The sequence below is a fragment of the Lissotriton helveticus genome, chromosome 11 (assembly GCF_964261635.1).
Source record: "Lissotriton helveticus chromosome 11, aLisHel1.1, whole genome shotgun sequence".
NCBI classification, from domain to species: Eukaryota; Metazoa; Chordata; class Amphibia; order Caudata; family Salamandridae; genus Lissotriton; species Lissotriton helveticus.
This window is the reverse complement of record NC_136072.1, coordinates 936079241-936096646: the sequence shown is the minus strand read 5'-3', so window position 1 is coordinate 936096646 and position 17406 is coordinate 936079241. Positions and strand designations below refer to the sequence as shown.

General features: G+C 44.6%; 1 protein-coding gene across 4 annotated transcripts in view; it reads left to right on the top strand.

Moving 5' to 3' along the window:
• SMTN (smoothelin) overlaps nucleotides 1-17406 on the top strand; it is a 1119422-nt gene that overhangs the window by 866666 nt on the left and 235350 nt on the right. For all 4 annotated transcript variants that reach the window (XM_078667269.1, XM_078667270.1, XM_078667267.1 and 1 more), the window contains exon 16: nucleotides 10657-10717. In XM_078667269.1, coding sequence (XP_078523395.1) covers nucleotides 10657-10717 — 61 coding nt within the window. The remainder of the gene's footprint in view (nucleotides 1-10656; nucleotides 10718-17406) is intronic.

The following is a 17406-nucleotide window of genomic DNA, read 5'->3' as shown; positions in this document are numbered from 1 at the left end:
AGACATCATACGGACACTTCCTCCAATTCTACTAGTCGATATCCTCAATGCTTTCATACTTCCCACCTCCACGTAGATCGTTGGTGGATGATGTTACCACATTTCAAGAGTTCCTCGTGAAGGGAGCGACAAAACGTAACATTCCTATGTTGACTCCAACACCACCGACATCAGTTATTTTTTAGACTCTACAACACAGTTAAGCATCAAGGCCTTCGCTGCATCTAGTACCAGGTCTCCTTGAACCTGCTCTGGACCTCTTCCTAACACCAGCCTCTGTTAAGCCAGCATCATCCAGGCTTCAAAAGAAATACTGCCCTTCGGAACAAGAGTCTGCTTTGGTCCAAACAGATCCTATACCACTACTGGGTCAAAACCCTGAATCATTACTTCCCCCTCTTACGTTACCCACTTTGGTCGGTGGAAGCATCCAACATTATCTGGCAAAATGGCTAAACATAACACAAAATGCCTGGGTACTAAATAATGTTTACAATGGATATTGTCTGAGGTTCACCAATCCTCCACATACCTCCGAAAACATCCAGTTTAAAAATCCATTGTTACGATCAGAGGTCAACACCCTCTTACAAAAGCTGGCAGTAGAGCCTGTTCCTCACCTACAGCGAGGTGCAGGCATTTATTCCAGGTACTTTTTCATCAAGAAGAAAGACGAGAATGAATTCAGAGCCATGCTCAACCTCAAAACAGCCAACAAGTGGATTCAGCGAGAAAAGTTAAAAATGCTGTCATTACACCCTACTTATCCCCAATTACACCAGGGGTATTGGCTCTGTTCCATTGAGCTTCAAGACTCATACTTTCATATGCCAATCTCCAACAGCATCGAGAATTCCTGAGGTTCCAAGTAGGGCAGGACTATTATCAATACCAAGTACTTCCATTTGGCCTGAAGTCCGCACCCACCACATTCTCCAATGGCAGTAGTGGCTGCCCATCTCAGGAGACACAAAATATTAGTCGAGCCATACCTTTGATGATTGGCTAATCAAGACATCCACATCTCAGGAAGCTCGGCTTCATTACAATTGGGCTTGCAATCTCTTACAGAGGTTAGACCTTCAAGTCAACCACAACAAGTCGACCTCTGTCCCAGTTCAAACCTTACATTATCTCGGAGCTTCCATCAACAAAATATGGGAAAAAGTGTGTCCTTTGGAGGAGTGACGCTTAACAATTCTTCGTAAGTGTCATACTCTCATGAAAGCTTCTCATCCAACGGTGAGAACAATATCCTCCCTCCTCGATGTCCACATGCATTTTTTTCACATTAAATGCCCATCTCCATATGCAACCTCTACAGGAATGTCTCGAGGACCAGTGGCACCAACCGACAGGCACCTGGGAAGACAGTATACAACTATCCCTTCATGTTAAGCTGTCCCTGAAATTGCGGTACTCTTTAACCAATGTCCTCGAGGTACCTCATCTAATCAGAAGATTCCTCCTCAAACCATAGTCAAAGACACCTCACTACTGGGATGGGGAGTCCACATGGATCACCTCTAAATCCTGGGTAAGTTGTTACAGAGAGAATCTGCATATCATCTCAGTCTCCTTGAGCTGTGCAAAGTCCATCTCTCGCTGAAGGCGTTATGTCAGTTGTTTAGATCCTACTCCCCTCTCCTTTAGATGGACAATACGACAACCATGTACTACCTCAAAAAGCAGGGAGGGACGAGGTCCAGGCCCCTGTCGCACGATACCCAGATGATCTGGAAATGGCTTCTAGCCCGGGACCTTATGATCACGCCAACTCACCTTCCAGATGTCCAAAATGCTCAAGCAGACTCCTGCAAGAGAACCACGAGTGGGTCTTAAAGAACACCGTTTTCCAAAACATTGTTCAATGGAGGGGGACTCAAGTCATTGACTTATTCTCCGCCGCAGAAAACAAAAAATGCAGCAGCTTCGGCTCGCGGTACTTGGGGAATACCTAATGGATCAATTGGTCTGGCAAATTGCTCTATGCTTTTCCACTGATCCCAACAGTCCTCATCATGTTGCCCCTATCGAGAAGCAAGATGATCGTCATAGCTCTGTAGTGGCCACATCAGTGGTGGTTCATGGAACTCCTTTACCAGTTTGTCCATCCACATCTCAAGCTGGCATACAGACCAGACCTGTTACCGAAGTTCAGAGGCCAGATGGTACACTCCAATCTCTCCTCATTGAATTTGGCAGCATGGCCCCTGAGCTAGTGCAGTACGGACACTTGAATCTGCCATAAGACTGCATGGACATCCTGAAAGAGGATAGTCTCCCTTTCACCCATTTCATGTATGCCTTCAAATGAGAGATGCTGATGATGGTTAATACCCCGAAACCCGTCCAAGGATGCTCGTTTCCGGCCCCGGGAAGACCTGGCCTGTTAGTTCAGGCTGATCTATTCCCACGGGGGGCAGGGCCTAGACTGATTTGCATATGGCTGGGTCCACACTGGAATGGCATGGCTAGCAAAAAAATGATGGAATTAACCCAGTTCTGTGATTGGGGATGAATGTTTGAATTGTTCAGCATTCTCTTGATCAATTGTTCTTTTTTGCATTTACCACACTTGGAAAGCAGTATCCCCACCAATTTCGTCTCTTCAATGGCATTGCTAGGTGTTTTGCTTTTGATCGCTTAAAGGCTCACCAATCCAACAATAGGCACCCAAATCCTTTCAGGGTCAGGGTAAAGGATGTGGAAAACCATGTCCAGGCCAGCAGGGGCAGAAAACATTCCAGTCTCCAAGCTGCTTCAGTTTGTCCTAAGCGGCACACAAACACACCATAGGAGGAAGGATCAGTCATTCTTTCTACCGGTAGCAAACCATATCATCTGTCAGGTGGATCCTGCAGATAATCCAGTAAGGCTATGTTTTGCCATTTCTTTGTATCCCACCCCATCTTTCAACCACATCAGATCAGTTTTCTAGGAACTATTAGTTCATTTTGCTGCAGTAGATTCAGACTCTTTTCGAGAAAGGAGCCATACAGATGATCCACCCCTGCCTCGTAGATCGACACTGGATGTTACTCCTGTTATTTCCTAGTGCTGAAAAAGGGCAGAGGCATTCACCCCATTTTAGAACTTTCACCTTTCAATTCCTGCCTGTGCTTGGACAAATTCAAGATGCTCATGTGCCCCAGGTTCTTTCTGCCCTGTATCCAGGAGCAAGATGTTAGTACTGGCCCTGCTTATGTTCATATTCCTGTCCTGCAAGCCTACAGGCATTACCCACGGTTCAAGGTGGGCCTGGAGCATTGTCAGTTTACCATGCTCCATTTCAGCCTCACCAGTACCCCTCAGGTGTTAAGGAAGATGATGGCGATATTGGCAGATTACCTTCGGAGGTTGGGGGTACCACTCTTCGCCGGCCTCGATGACTGGCTGTTGAGGTTGTGCTTGCCACAGTCAGTTGTAGACTTCCTCCAGACTATGGGGAACTTCCTTACATTGCTGAGGTTTTCGATCAACGTGCCAAAGTCACACCTTACACCTTTGCAGAGCCACCCTTTCGTCTGTGCTATCCTGAATACAGTGCATGATCTGGTCTTCCCTCCGGCACCACTAGTCCATGACATCCGGGTTATATTCCTGTTATTCCATCCTTGGTTCTAGGTCTCAGGATTGCCCTGAGGCTTCATGACCTACTGCATCCTGCTCATCGACAATGCCAGAAGTGGGATCTGAAGTCTGTGTACCCATCTGGGAACCTCTCCGATTCCATCGAGGTTTTGGAGGAGACTGTAAAAGATCTGCAGTAGTGGCTGTTTGATTGCTATTGGACCAGCTGCAGATCCTTTTCCCTAGAGAACAGAGGGCTCTATATGGAAAATACATGTCTTTTCATCAGTTTGCTAGAGGTGCAGGTGATTCACTTGCCATTGAAAGCCTTCTTGCCAAACATCAAAGGGAGGCGGGTGCAGTTTCTCACGGACAAAAACACTGCCATGTGACACTGCACCAAGCAGGGTGTGCTGGGGTCCTGGTTCCTATGCCAGGAGGTTCTACACCTTGTTCATTTCCCCACTGGTGCACCACATAGCAGGATCGTTAAACACTAGGATGAACAAACTCAGCCTGCAACGCCTAATAGATTGTGAATAGCCGCTACACCTGAAGGTGGTGCAGTGTCTCCTACAACAGGGAGAACCCTATCTTAATCTTTTCGCCACTGCCAAGAGCTTGCAATATACATGCTTTTGTGTGCTTAGTTCCCAAGAAGGCTCTCCATCAGAGACAAATTCCACACTAAGTGAAGCACAGGTCTCCTCTATGCCTTCCCTGTATGCCTGTCCCAAGTTCTAAAGAAGAATGATGACCAGCCCAAAACCTTCCTAGTAGTTCTGGATTGGGCCATGAAGGGTGTAGTACTCGGAACTTCTGAGCTTGAGCATCTGTCCTCTGATCAGGCTGATGCTTCTGGAGGACCTTCTGTTATAGCAGACGGGCAGGTCCTCACCTTCCTCATGTGTATCCCTTTTGAACCAATGTATAATTGTTTGCTCATTCTCACCTTAAAATGGTCTTTCTGGTTCTGATAACATCAGCTCTCTGTTGGTCCAGTCTCCCTATACTACCTGTTTTCGAGACAAGCTTGTGTTTAGGACCCAAGCAGCATCTTTACTGAAGTTGGTGATGCTGTCTAATGTCAGGCAAGTGATCACTCTTCAGACCTTCTTTCTTCCATCTCATCCCTCGAATAAGGAAGAGAGAATCTATTGTTTGGACCCTAAGATAGTGCTCAGCTCTTACATTGAACACACCAAAGGAGATCAGGTGGACAATCAGCTCTTTGTCGAGGTCTGTGGACAAAGTAGGGCAAGGTGATGCAGACATAGACCATCTCACAATGGATTGTCCCCTGTATTAGGATTTGCTTTGCTTTGGCTAAGAAGCAGTCTCCAGAAGATGTGAGGAATCCTACCACCAGAGCTAAGACTGGAGCACCTGTCTGAATACCTGTCAGTCAGTTATGTGAGCACACATGTTCACAAAGCATTGTTGCATTGACAGTCATTTTTGCATTTTGCCTATTCGGTCCTGCAGGACTTTTGTAGTGCAAGCCAATCCACAGACCCACCAGCTTGTGGCGGTAGTACTTTGGTATCTATTCACAAGGTGTGGAATCTGCAGTTAGAAGTAACCACCATAACACGTTATTTACCTTTGGTAATGCTCTTTGTGGTAGATACTGTAACTGCAGATTCCTCACAGTCTCCTCAACTCCCCGTTCTGTGTTTAGAAAAAGGTCCCAGTTTAGGAGTCAGCACACTGATTCTTCCGGTACAGTAATGGGCTTAGGGTCTGAGAGTGCAGACGAGCTATGAAAGTACCTGCCATCAGCTCAAATGGGTGGTGCTTACAATGAGGTACTCTAGTCACTTCCAAAGCGGAATAGTGTCAACGCAAAGTTACACAGTGCCACCTACTGGCACACAGGAACACTGATTTTTTTAGTTTTCGGGACCCAGTCTGGTGCCTGAGGATAGTCACACACTGTGTAATCTGCTTAATTTGTAAAATATTAAGTGCAGGTGCTCACTTTTTTTAGGAGACCACACCCACTTCCTCGGCTATGCCCACTTCCTTTATTGGCTCCACACAAGCCTCAACATATCAGAGCCACTTCCTCACTTCTTTGGTTCCGCAAGAAGCTGAAGACCTGACTCTTCACATAACCACCTCAGGGACCTCACACCTATACACACATGCCCAGGCCCCTGGATTCCCTCTCGGGTGATTTGTGTGCTATACAAATCAATATAACACAACATAATGTAGCATTTGAGAAGCCTTTGACAACAGCTTAATAGTGAACTTAAATTAGAGAATGTGTGTAAGTCTCAACATTACAGCTTTAGGAAAGGTCATTTGAGGACTTGAGGCAGCTTTGCGAAACTAAAGAGAATGTGGTTGTACTGTGCTGTTTAAAAGAAATAAAAGAAAGGAACGGATGAAGGAAGGAATACATTAAAGAAGGCAGCAACAAATGCAGGCAGGAAGGGTAGTACTGGAGTGAGGAAAAAATGAGTAATGGATGAAAGAAAGAGGAAATAATAGAATGTGAAGGGGAGAAATGAAGGAATGGGGAGAAAGGAAGTCGACATTGTGTGTTGGCTGAATGGAAAGAAGAAAGGAAAGGAGGAAGAAAAGCAGAAGGAAGGGTTGAGGATAAAAAAGGAAGAATTAAAGAAAGGATGAAGGAAGGAGCAGGAAAAAACAATGTAAGGAAAAAATAGAGGAAGAAGTAAGAAATGCACCAAGGGAGGAAGGATGGGGAATGAATGAGGGTGTAAGGAAGCAAGAATGGAAAGAGGAAAGGAGGCTTGTCTGGAGGTGGTGAGGAAGAGAAAAAAGGAAAGGAAAAAGATGGGACTAAGGAAAGAAAGGAGGTCAGAGGAATGGATACAAGTATGAAAGGGAATAATGGCGGTGTATTATTGTAAAGAAATTGAAAAACAAAAGAATAAAATACATTTCTGTGTACTTAACACACCATATATATTTGTAAAGCACATATTCACCAGAAGGGGCCTTAACACCAAATTAAAAATGTGTTTATCCAGCTCAATGGCACTAATTTTATCAATCTCAGAAAGATTAAAGAATGAGTGGCCAAACCCAGATTTAAATTTATGACCCAGAGATCAAACACTGATTCCTGGAGTGGATATAAAGATATGTGCAAGAAGTAACATAAAAGGGAGAGTGAGGTAGGAGACGAGGTCTGAAGGCAAAGATTGATACTGTAGACAATGTGAAGAGAAATGGGGAAAGCAGAGGTTAGGAGTACAAGATTGTACTGCGACATTAGGAGAGTGAAAAGCAAAAAGAGGAGAAAGGGCAGAAGAGCTGACACCGGGAAGCTCATAAAAGGAGAGTGGAAGGGAAAGATGAGAAGATGAAAAATAAAAAGCAGTTAATGAGGGGAGGCGGCAAAACACAGACGTAGGGCAGAAGGTGAAGGAAGACTGGAGACAAGGGAAGGAGTGAGGCGTGTCGAGGAGGAAGAAAAGCAAATACTTAGGGAGAATAAGAAAAGAGTACACCTGCTTTATTAAATATACAGTAATTCATTATGTAAAGTTGGGGGTGACAGAGCTGTATCATTCTTGCACCGTCTAATAAATACATAGCTGTGCTGTCCAAGACGCACAATAGCAATTCTTTAACTGTGTTAAGGTATTATGCCATCAAAAGATGTTTTGTCGCATCACAATAAGTATTCTCGATAAAAGATAATATAGTGTCAGTTATATTATTAGGATTAAGCTTGGATGGAGAATCAAGCTCTCATGCTTCAAAATAGTTCTATTACATGATCACACTATAAGTCACAAAATCCCACTGCCACCTATTTCAAAATGAAGTCAGACATTGACCTTTATTCAGTGAGGCTTCCACAGGCACTTTTGAGCTAATAAAGCACAAAATTCAACTGAGTCTGCCGTGTGTGCTCTATTAGGACTATAGTTTATGAACAGCAAGTAAAAAAAAGATCTCTGTGACAAAAACAGAAACCCACTGCCCTATACACATAATTATAGTTCTGTAAGCTGCATGGTACACATTCTTTGCAGAAGGCGCAATAACCCTCTGAGCCACAGTCAAGATTACCACTAGACAAAACTCCGATCTCTCTCTTTAGCGGGAACATAACATGGATTTACGAGTCTGCTATGTTATATTGACATTTTTATTGCTGCCTGAATCCTGCTGGAAAGCCAGTGGCACTATGTAAATGTGGGCTATATGTAGCAACAGACAAGTTGTTAGCCAAATAGTGCATATGCATTGAAAAGTGTGATCCTGTAGGAAGCAAAAAATAACAAGACGTACATTGGCCCATGAAATCTTCACCACAGCACAGACAATAAAATATACACACGTCTATAAGAAACAGGTTCCTTCAGTAGTCAGGAGAAAGCATAGGTAACCCCATAAAAGGATTTGTGAAGGGCCTGGGACAGGAGGAGTATTGATACCAGCAGAAGGGTATGGCCTCTCCGAGGAAGAAAGGAAACTCTCGTGCTTGGGCAAAGCAGAGGCAGTTGATCAACTGTTGGCAAGCTTTGTAGCCCCAACAATACAGGACAAAATACAAAAGCAGCAAACGTTTAAGCCACAGTAACTAGAGGGCTTTAATTAGCAAAACAGCTCCCTGGATGTGTGATGAGACACACACATCATGTCCTGCTTTGCACGTAACTCCCCTTACAAACCTGTCACCTTCTGCAGTGGAGAGGGTGGGGTCTACAGCAAGAGTGCCCCCCCGCCCCCCTCCCAATGATTGATTCCATAGTAGCGGATCAGTCAACAGCCTTTGCCCGGCTGCAACACTTAGGAAGCCCCCCACTTCAACCTACATACCTCTGCTCTGGCCAGAGATGGGGTCCAAGCAGGCCCACCTCTGCCGCGACATCAGGCTCCTGTTTAGGAGAGCTGCCTTGGTACTCCATCTGCCCAAACAAACCACTCCTGTAACGTCACGCAAATCTGCTTCCACCACTGAAAATAATCCCGCCGCTCCCAACCAAAACCAAATTTTAATCCGAAGTCGTCTCTGTGACATGATATACCTGGATCTGTGAGGACATACCAGGCTACCGCAGAAGGAGAGCAGGAATTTATTTTGAATGATTACCGGGCCTTGCCTAGGGGAGAAAAATCGAATAGATCACGCCACATGAAATAATTGCCTGTGCTGAGCACTGGAAACCACCAACGCAAAGCACGGATTCCTCACCACCCTCCTACCAGATGGTTTTATGAAATTAAATGTTTTCATTCTAAAAATGTCCCAAATTACAGCTCTGCACACTGGCACTGATAATTGATTTTTGGGTTCCACGTCCGTGGGAGTGCATTGCGCTCTCAAAGATCAGCACGCTTGGGTGGCATACATTTGCTATGCTGCTCCAGCAGTCACTTCCGGGGCTAAGTGGAATCGACAGGGACCAGCACGATGCCACCTACTGACGCTCAGGGACTATGTTGAAAAATATTATGGATCTTCTGAATATCTGCCAGAAAGGGAGTTACCAAAGGCAAGTAACTGGTTCATTAGAAGAATGGTTAGCTTAAAATTCAGTAACATGCTGTATGTTCAAATTACTCATGCTTGTCCTTCTTCAATCTTTAAGTATATGGAGAATTGTTCAGTAATGCTGTCTTTGTGCAGTCATAGCTCCATCTTCTTCCTGGTCTCTGTGGTGCAGGAAAATTAGGTTGAAGTGTTGTTCTGGGTGTTGTCCTTGGCACGTCCTGGGTGGCGTTTTAATGAACCTAATGTATCCCTTTCAGTGGTGATGGCTGTTTGGCTTCTCAGATGAGATTCACTCTTTTGTTGTCTATCGTATGTTGAAGGCTTTCTACATCCAATGTTACATTCGGAGGTATTCAATCAAGCTGGGGTCCTGATGCGACATTTTAGAATTTTCAGTCCGCCTTCTTAGGTATCTGAGTCTGAGTTAATTTGTTTGATGAATTAAAATCACTACAATCGATTGGAACATAATAATTAGACGATATCATAAAGACCATAAGCTAAAGTACAGTACAGTGTTAATATGAACATGGGTTCAGTATATAAAAAAAGGAATTAAAAATACGAACCACAGTATTCTTCTCCAGTAGCTCAACCCAGACAGAGGGATATGGCAAAAGGGAATCTCTTGAAAGTGCAATGTGCCTATTGCTGAGCAGGTAGATTAACAATACTTTATTGGTAGGATTAATTCAGATGGCAATCTAAAACCGCTGACTTCCGCCCATTGATTTCTTGTCAACAAGACGTGCAAATCTTTTGTAAGAGAGTACATGTGAGCTATAATGCATATTATTGGGGAGTTTTTGTCCATTACTTAGGTGGTGGAAAGATTTTACAGTCATAGCCTAGTTTTAAATGTATTGCATCATGTAAAAAAAAATAAAAAATGCTATGGACAGTAGAAGCCCCGGCTGAATTGTTCCCCCATAATTTCAGCCTGTAAAACATAACCGAAAAAAGTGCTATATGCATGTGTGTGAGCTAATGACTAGCGAGTATCCAACTTTGAGGGAATCTTTAAAGACAACTATTGTGATTTGTCTCTTCTGACTTGTATCTCAGTACTTGAATGCCTTAAAGTTTGTAGGGCTTTTTAAGTTCAGAATAATGATAACTTTGCAGAAGGTAGTGTATTTATCAGACAAAACATGGACTTTTTCTGCTTCCTCTCGATCTTAAAGTATGTACAGAAGGCTATAATAAGAATATTTGTGTATGCATGTATCAGTATTTATAAAATGCAATCCTAACTGTGTAGCAAAGGAGCGCTATACATTAATAGGGCATGCTGGGAGATAGCATACAATTTTGTACATCAGTTTGGGATCTTCACGTTTGAATTTATTATCTATTTTACATTTGGCACATAGTTACAATTTCCGCCGCACGGAGGGTAAATGACTAGTAAATGACTAGCCTAGAACCACATGATTACCAGTCAAGTTCTGGTTTCAGGATTAAATCCCAGACCTCCTTGTCCAATGTCACCAGCTTAGCCATTGGAATGCATTATCACAGCTAACAGAATCCTTAGCAAGAATGATTGTCTGTATCCCGCAATAATAAAAATGTTTCTTTTATATTTTTTTTATTAGGTGGAGGAACCATTGTTCAGACAAAAGCTTCCTTCAGTTCCACTTCCAAAAAGGTGGGAAGGTAAGCAATGCAAGTAAACGCCATGGTGACCACTAATGGCCTGTTAACTCACACCTGTTCTGCCTGATATAATTACTATGCCTCCTGCAAATGAAAATATCCTTTTGTCACTTTGTTTTTCATTGATAAATGGTGCTCTGTTTTTTATTGATGGGAAAGTATGACTGAGCGGCACATTTCTTTTGTCTGGTCAATAATACTTAGATCATTCAGTAAGTTGACGATTTCTGATGAATACTGATAACCGCAGATTCCTCCTATTTCAATTTATCACCTTTTGAATCTGCCAAATTCCAGACTGGATACAGAATTTTTCCTGCCATAGCATCAGTGTAACACCTTTGGAGTCTGAACAGTATTGCCACACTTCTGTAAATGATTACACTGAGTCATGTATTGGAGACCACTTTGCTCACTGATAACAGTTTATTCTTTTCTGCACTTTTCAATGTGGACCTGGAACTCCACTCCCAGCTTTTCTCATTGTTTTACTGTCTTCCAAATTGTTTTCCCTAAATGAAACGTTGTGCTAGGGATAAGTCTCCTCCAAAGACCTCAGGTTTTAAGCCATGCTGCTCCTGCAAAGAACAGATTTTGGTCAAAGACCCACACAATGACTGCCTTCTGTACTCAGGATTCCAACATGACTCAGTCATATGATAAACGTTCCCTGAGTCATCTGAATGCCATCACGGTACGCAAATCTGCATGTTGTCAAGCACACAAAAACAAATTCCCTGTTCAGATCGCTTTCCTCTGTTAAGTTCAGGATGAAGTTGAAGTCTTGGCAAAAACACAAGAAATGCAAGCTATATCCAACTCCTTCTCATTGCCCTCGTTCCAGGGAGAAGTCATGCAATATTTGTTTCAAAGACCTGGCTTTGCCGCAGGCATCCTATTCTGTATCTATTCTGAGAAGAGTGCTGATGCACCCCAATTTTCCCAGCCCATCGTCTATCTAACAGCATTAAATTGAGGCTTTCAAAGATGCAATGCTGAGCTCTTCAGATAGTTCTACGTCCCTCTGAAACACCTTGCTGATGGATACTTCTAAACGCAGATTTCTCATCTTTATAATATCCCCAGGTGCCAGACTGGATCCAGAAGATTTTTCAGTATATTCCCTGCACAACTGAAGGTGGTGGTGTAGATCTTCACGCAGACTCCACTCCACTCCACCAATGGTGCCACAGATATGCACCACCCAAGAGTGTTGACAACAGTTCCTTTCTTTCCTTGTCTTCATATGCAAATCTGGAGGTAACGCCTCTTTTTTTCTCTTCAGTTGACAAGTCTTTTTCTCATCATATTTCTTTCCAGTGTGCGAGGGAACATGTCCCCTCCTAAAACTAAAGGTGTAAGCCTTGTAGTGATAGCCCTAATAAGATATCTGTGACAGATCGCAATGAGACGTGTATCTGGTGTTTTGGGGTGGGGCCATGACTCCAAGTTGCGCTAGGAGTTTGCCCTCATGGACCCGAAGGTGATCCAGAAACATGTAGCCAAGGCGTTATTTGCAGAGCTGTGCAGGAAGTTGTGTAAGAGCCACACCCACTCAATGTCAAAGACATGAACACATTCCCGCTCTCAGGCCAGGCCCACAACAGGTCATCATTGTGGTCTTAAGGTAAGTCAAAATCCAAAAAGAAACACAAGATGGCAAAGCCAGTTCCCGCCATGTCGAAGTCTGCACTGATGCTGCCGACACCGGAGGAAGATTATCTCATTGTTCTGTCCAACTTCTAACAGAACCTGTCTTGACCTCAGTTGAAACCACATGAAAGCTCAGTCCCAACGTGGTAGCCCTCGAACACTCTGACGAGACAGCGCCTTTGTCTAGAACCTTCCTCCAAGTGTGCCAGCAACTGTTTGGATCAGATTCTGGCCGAAGTTAACCAGCTTTTGATGATAATGGTGAAGATGAATCCCCCTACAATACGAGGACCACAGTTTTTATATTAACCTACAAAAGTCAGTGGGCCGGACAGCTTCCATGACACTGGCCTTGTCTCATCCCTTGCCTTTCCACAGAAGAGTCTGTTTCATTCACCATGGCAATGAAACAGTTGGCCGAAGTCTTAGATCTGCCATGCCTTCCCTCGAAGTAAAGACCAAGATCCTCATAGAGCTGTTACAACAAGGACAATCCTCATCTGAAACCCTACTATCGTTGAACAAGGAACTGACTGACACCCTCATGGGCACCTAGAACAAACCCTGCACTTGTCCACCTGTAAAAAGACAGATGGCACATCACCACAGATCCGTATCGCCAAGATGTGGCCAGGTAAATCATCCAGTCAGACGTGGACACAACCGACTTCTTAAACTGGGTGGTCGGCACTAGCTCTGGTGCCATACATGTGTGAGATCCCCTGGCTTCTCAGGTTACATTCAGACCCCACTCATGGATATTCCTTTTAACAGGTCTTGTTTCTTTAGCAGAAGACTGATTTAGCCCTCAAGCACATCTAAGAGAGTAAAGCTACTGCATGCTCCTTCTGTGTTTCCACACCTGCAAGGCACTATCCACAACCTTTAGCCTCTTTCAAGGCATTACCAGGGGTTTGGCATATATGTTAATGTTAAATGGACTTGTAACGCGCACGGCTGCCCCAGCCAAGGGACGTCCCGGCGCTTGCTGTAGGAAGGTGTACCGGTAGTGAGTGTTTGTTCTGTCACAGTGAGGCAATTGCACGTTAACAGAAGAGATGGGTTTTTATCGCTTTCCTGAAGGGTAGTAGCTCCTTAATTCTTCGAATATGAATAGGGAGTCCATTCTAGAGTCTTGCGGCGAGGTATCTGAATGACTGACCGCCCATTCTTGCTAGTTTGAAGCCGGGCACTACTGCCAAGTTCTGTCCTTCTGAACGCAGCGCACGTCGGGGGACGTACGATGTGAGAAGAGGACATAGCATGGGGGGGAGGCAGTTTTAAGGATTTTAAATGCAAGACAGAGGGTTTTATAGTGGATCCTTTTTTCCACGGGAAGCCAATGGAGTTTCGTGAGGACAGCGGACACTGACTTATAGCGTGGGAGACCAGTTAACGCTCTAGCAGCGGCGTTCTGGACTCGCTGGAGTCTAGCTTTCTCTGCTAAATTTGCTCCTAACAAGAGAGAGCTGGCGTAGTCCAGTCTTGACAAGATTGCTGACTGCACCACAATTTGGCGGGTTTGGTGGTCAAAAGTTTTTAAAATCGGTCTAATACTGCGTAAAATACCAAAACAGGTAGCTGCCACCTTTTTGGTATGATGGGTAAAAGACAGATCAGTGTCCACCCAAACTCCCAGGTTTCTTACATGACCTTTGCATTCAGGAGGTTGGCCAAGTGTCTCTGGCCACCAGTTGTTTCCCCAGGTAGTTGTTTCTTTTCCCACCAGTAACACTTCCGTTTTACCGGCGTTCAGCTGGAGACAGTTCGTCGTCATCCAGCTGGTGATGTCCCAATTGCAAGACCCATTGCCCCAATAGTAGATGTCCAAGTCATTTTGCGTTTGTGGACTGGGTAGGTGATCCAGCAGACAGCATCCAGGGCAACAGGGGCAGCGTCCCTAGGCCCTCTGGCAGCAGTCTCCAAGCAGCTTTAGTTTGCCCTTAGCAGCTCACAACCACTCCATGGGAGGCAAGATCACTCATTTTCTACAGGTGTGACAAGCTAGAACAGGTGGATCCCTCAGATAGTTCAACGGGCCTGCGTCCTGACATTCCTTTCTGCCCTGCTGCCTATTTCACCTATATGAGAGCAACTCTTGGAGGACCATTTATCCATTCCAGGAAGTTCAAGCTCTTTTAGAGAAAGGAGCCATTGAGTGGGTCTCAGGCTCGGAGATCGAAACTGGTGTTACTTCCCTTATTTCATAGTGCTGAAAAAGGAAAAGAGCATTCTCTCTATTTTAGATCTGGGTCGTCTAGGAGAGTTAGAGATCAGACAACTGTGGTCTCTGACAGAGACCAGCTTCCACATCAGCTTACCGGAATTGCAGGCCACTTTTTGGGCAGTGAAAGTTTTCCTGCCATCACTCTGCGGGAGACTGGTTCATGTCCTGAAGACAAAATTCATAATGTTTCCCAAAAACAACAAACAGGATATAGTACAAGCCTGTCTCAATGACATGGCCCTTGAAGGCTTCAAACTCCAACTGTCACCAAATGGCAAATCATTTGGATTCACCCAGGACACCAACCTCTCCCTCAAAGAATACATTCCCAAACAAACAAAAAAATGACGGCCTAGTATCAGATCGTTCTTCTAAATAAAATCAAACCGTTTCTTCCAAAAAGAGACTTCAGAACTGCTGTACAAATGTTTGGTGATGATGTCCTACTTGGTGGGCTCCTAGATTCCACACTGGCACCTCTTGATGGCATCGGATATGCTGCAGCAGTTCTCATCCAGGGCCTGAAGAAATATGAGCACATCACCTCCATCCTGATGGAAATCCATTGTCTTCCCTTGCCAGCCCGTACCATCTTCAAACCCATCTGCATTATTTACAAAGTCATCACAACCAGCACCACTGCTTATCTTGCAGACAGGCTCACCATCTCTAGTGGTTCTTGGCACACCAGCAGTCAGGACACCATTAGACTGCAGAGTAAGAAAAAAAACAATACAACAAAAAAAACAAGACAACAGGTCTTTTCCATCTAGGCACCCAGGATCGGGAGCATCATCTCCGTTTCAGTGAGGCCCACCCCAATGCTGCTCTAATTTAGGAAAGAGCTGAAGACTCGCCTATTTAAAGATCATCACATCATAATGCATTAACCATCCACAAATCCACTTCCTCTTTTATTACTCGCAGGTTTTAAACTTTTCTTTGACTATACACAGCGTTCTGCATCAGTTTGTCTAGGTTTGCACTATAGAAATAGCATATACGTACAAACATGTTCTCATGGACAACATCACTGCCATGTGGTATGGAAAGAAGCAGGCTGGGGTGGTGTTCTGTGCTCTGTGCCAGTATGCCCGCACCTTTGGACCTGGCTGAATATTCAGGGCATTTCCCTGATCGTACACTGTATGCCGGGATCTTTAAACACCAGGATGGACAAACTCAGCCAGTTACGCCTAGCAGATAAAGAATGGTGGCTACCTTTGGAAGTGGAGCTGAGTATCTTCCAGCAGTAGGGAGAGCCCTGGCTTGGTCACATCACCACGGCTGAGAACATGCAGTGTCAATGCTCTTGGGCATTAGAGTTCCCAATAAGGCACCATTACAGAGATGCAGTCCTCCTAGAGTGGAGCATGGGGAAACCTGTATGTCTTCTTGCCTCTACCTCCACCGTCCCAAGTTCTGAAGAAGATCACATCTGCCTGGGCCCAAGTCAAGCTAGAGACCAAAAGGGTTTGCAACTCAGAATTTCTGGGCATGAGCATCTGTCCTCTGATGATCAGGATGCTGCGTTGAGAGGATCTTCTGTTGCAGCTGCAGGGCAGGGTCCTGCACCCATTCCCCCACAATTGACAACTCTATGCATACAGATTGAGTGGTGGCAGTTGACTGCATTTAGTTTACCTCCCGAAGCAGTGGATGTCATCCTGGTGGACATGTGTCCTTCTACAAAATCCATTTACTCTAGTCACTAGGACAAGATTTTGGCTTGGTGTGGCACCCCTAACACAAACCTTTGCAGGCCAAACATTCGGATGTTTTCCTAGAAATTTGGTCTTAGGCCAAGCAAGGACTTGCTGTGGGCACTGTTAAGAGCAACCATCCTTGGTCAGCTCACCTCATGTGATGAGTTTTCTCAAAATTTTGCTCAACATGCCCCCATTTCCAACCCCCCTTCCTTGGATATGCCACTGTGGAATATTAATTGGACCCTCATTTCCTCATGTGTATTCCTTTTGCACAGTTTTTCCCTTTGACTCTTGAACCTGGATACAGTATTTCTCATCAGCTGATGCAACCTCAGCTGGTTGCATCAGTGAGCCTAAAGCTCTCTCAGTCCACCGCCCTACACCACCTTCTTTCCAGACAAACTCTTGTTGAGGACCAGGCTTTTCTCTCAAAAGTTTTAACCATTCACAGCAGGCAATCCATCATGCTTACAACATCTCTGCCCCACCTCACCGTTTGAAAAAGGGAGAGAAGAGACTTCATAGTTTGGACCCTAAAAGAGCGCCCAGCTTTTATATCAATTGCACTAGTGACAATCGGGTGAACAATCAAGTCTGTACTGTTCTCTGAAATGAAGACAAGCAAATCAGAGCAGAAACTAACTTTATCCAGGTGGAAAGTTCTCTGAATTAATCTGCTGAGCGATGACCAAGAAGCACTCCCTTAGAGGGTTGATGGACAATTCCAGCAGGGCCAAGGCTGCTACCACTGCCTTAGCATGTACAGTGCCTGTCCTAGATATTTGTCTGGCTTCAAAGTGGGCATAAGTGCAGAAGTTCACAAAGCATCAAGGCCTTGACAGCCAGGGCTGATGGAAAGGGCATTTTGGCTGTGTAGACCTGTGGGACTTTTTGGTCTGAATAATTATTGACACCCACCACCGGGAAGGTACTGCTTTATTATCTATTCTAAAGGTGAATAATCTGCCGTTAGAACTATACATCAGTAGAACAAATGACTTGCCTTCGGTGGATACTCTAGCTAACCACCGACTACTCATCGCCCTCTCTCCTCCCTGGTCTGTGAAATGGACTTCATTTCCCATCTAAAAAGAGAAATT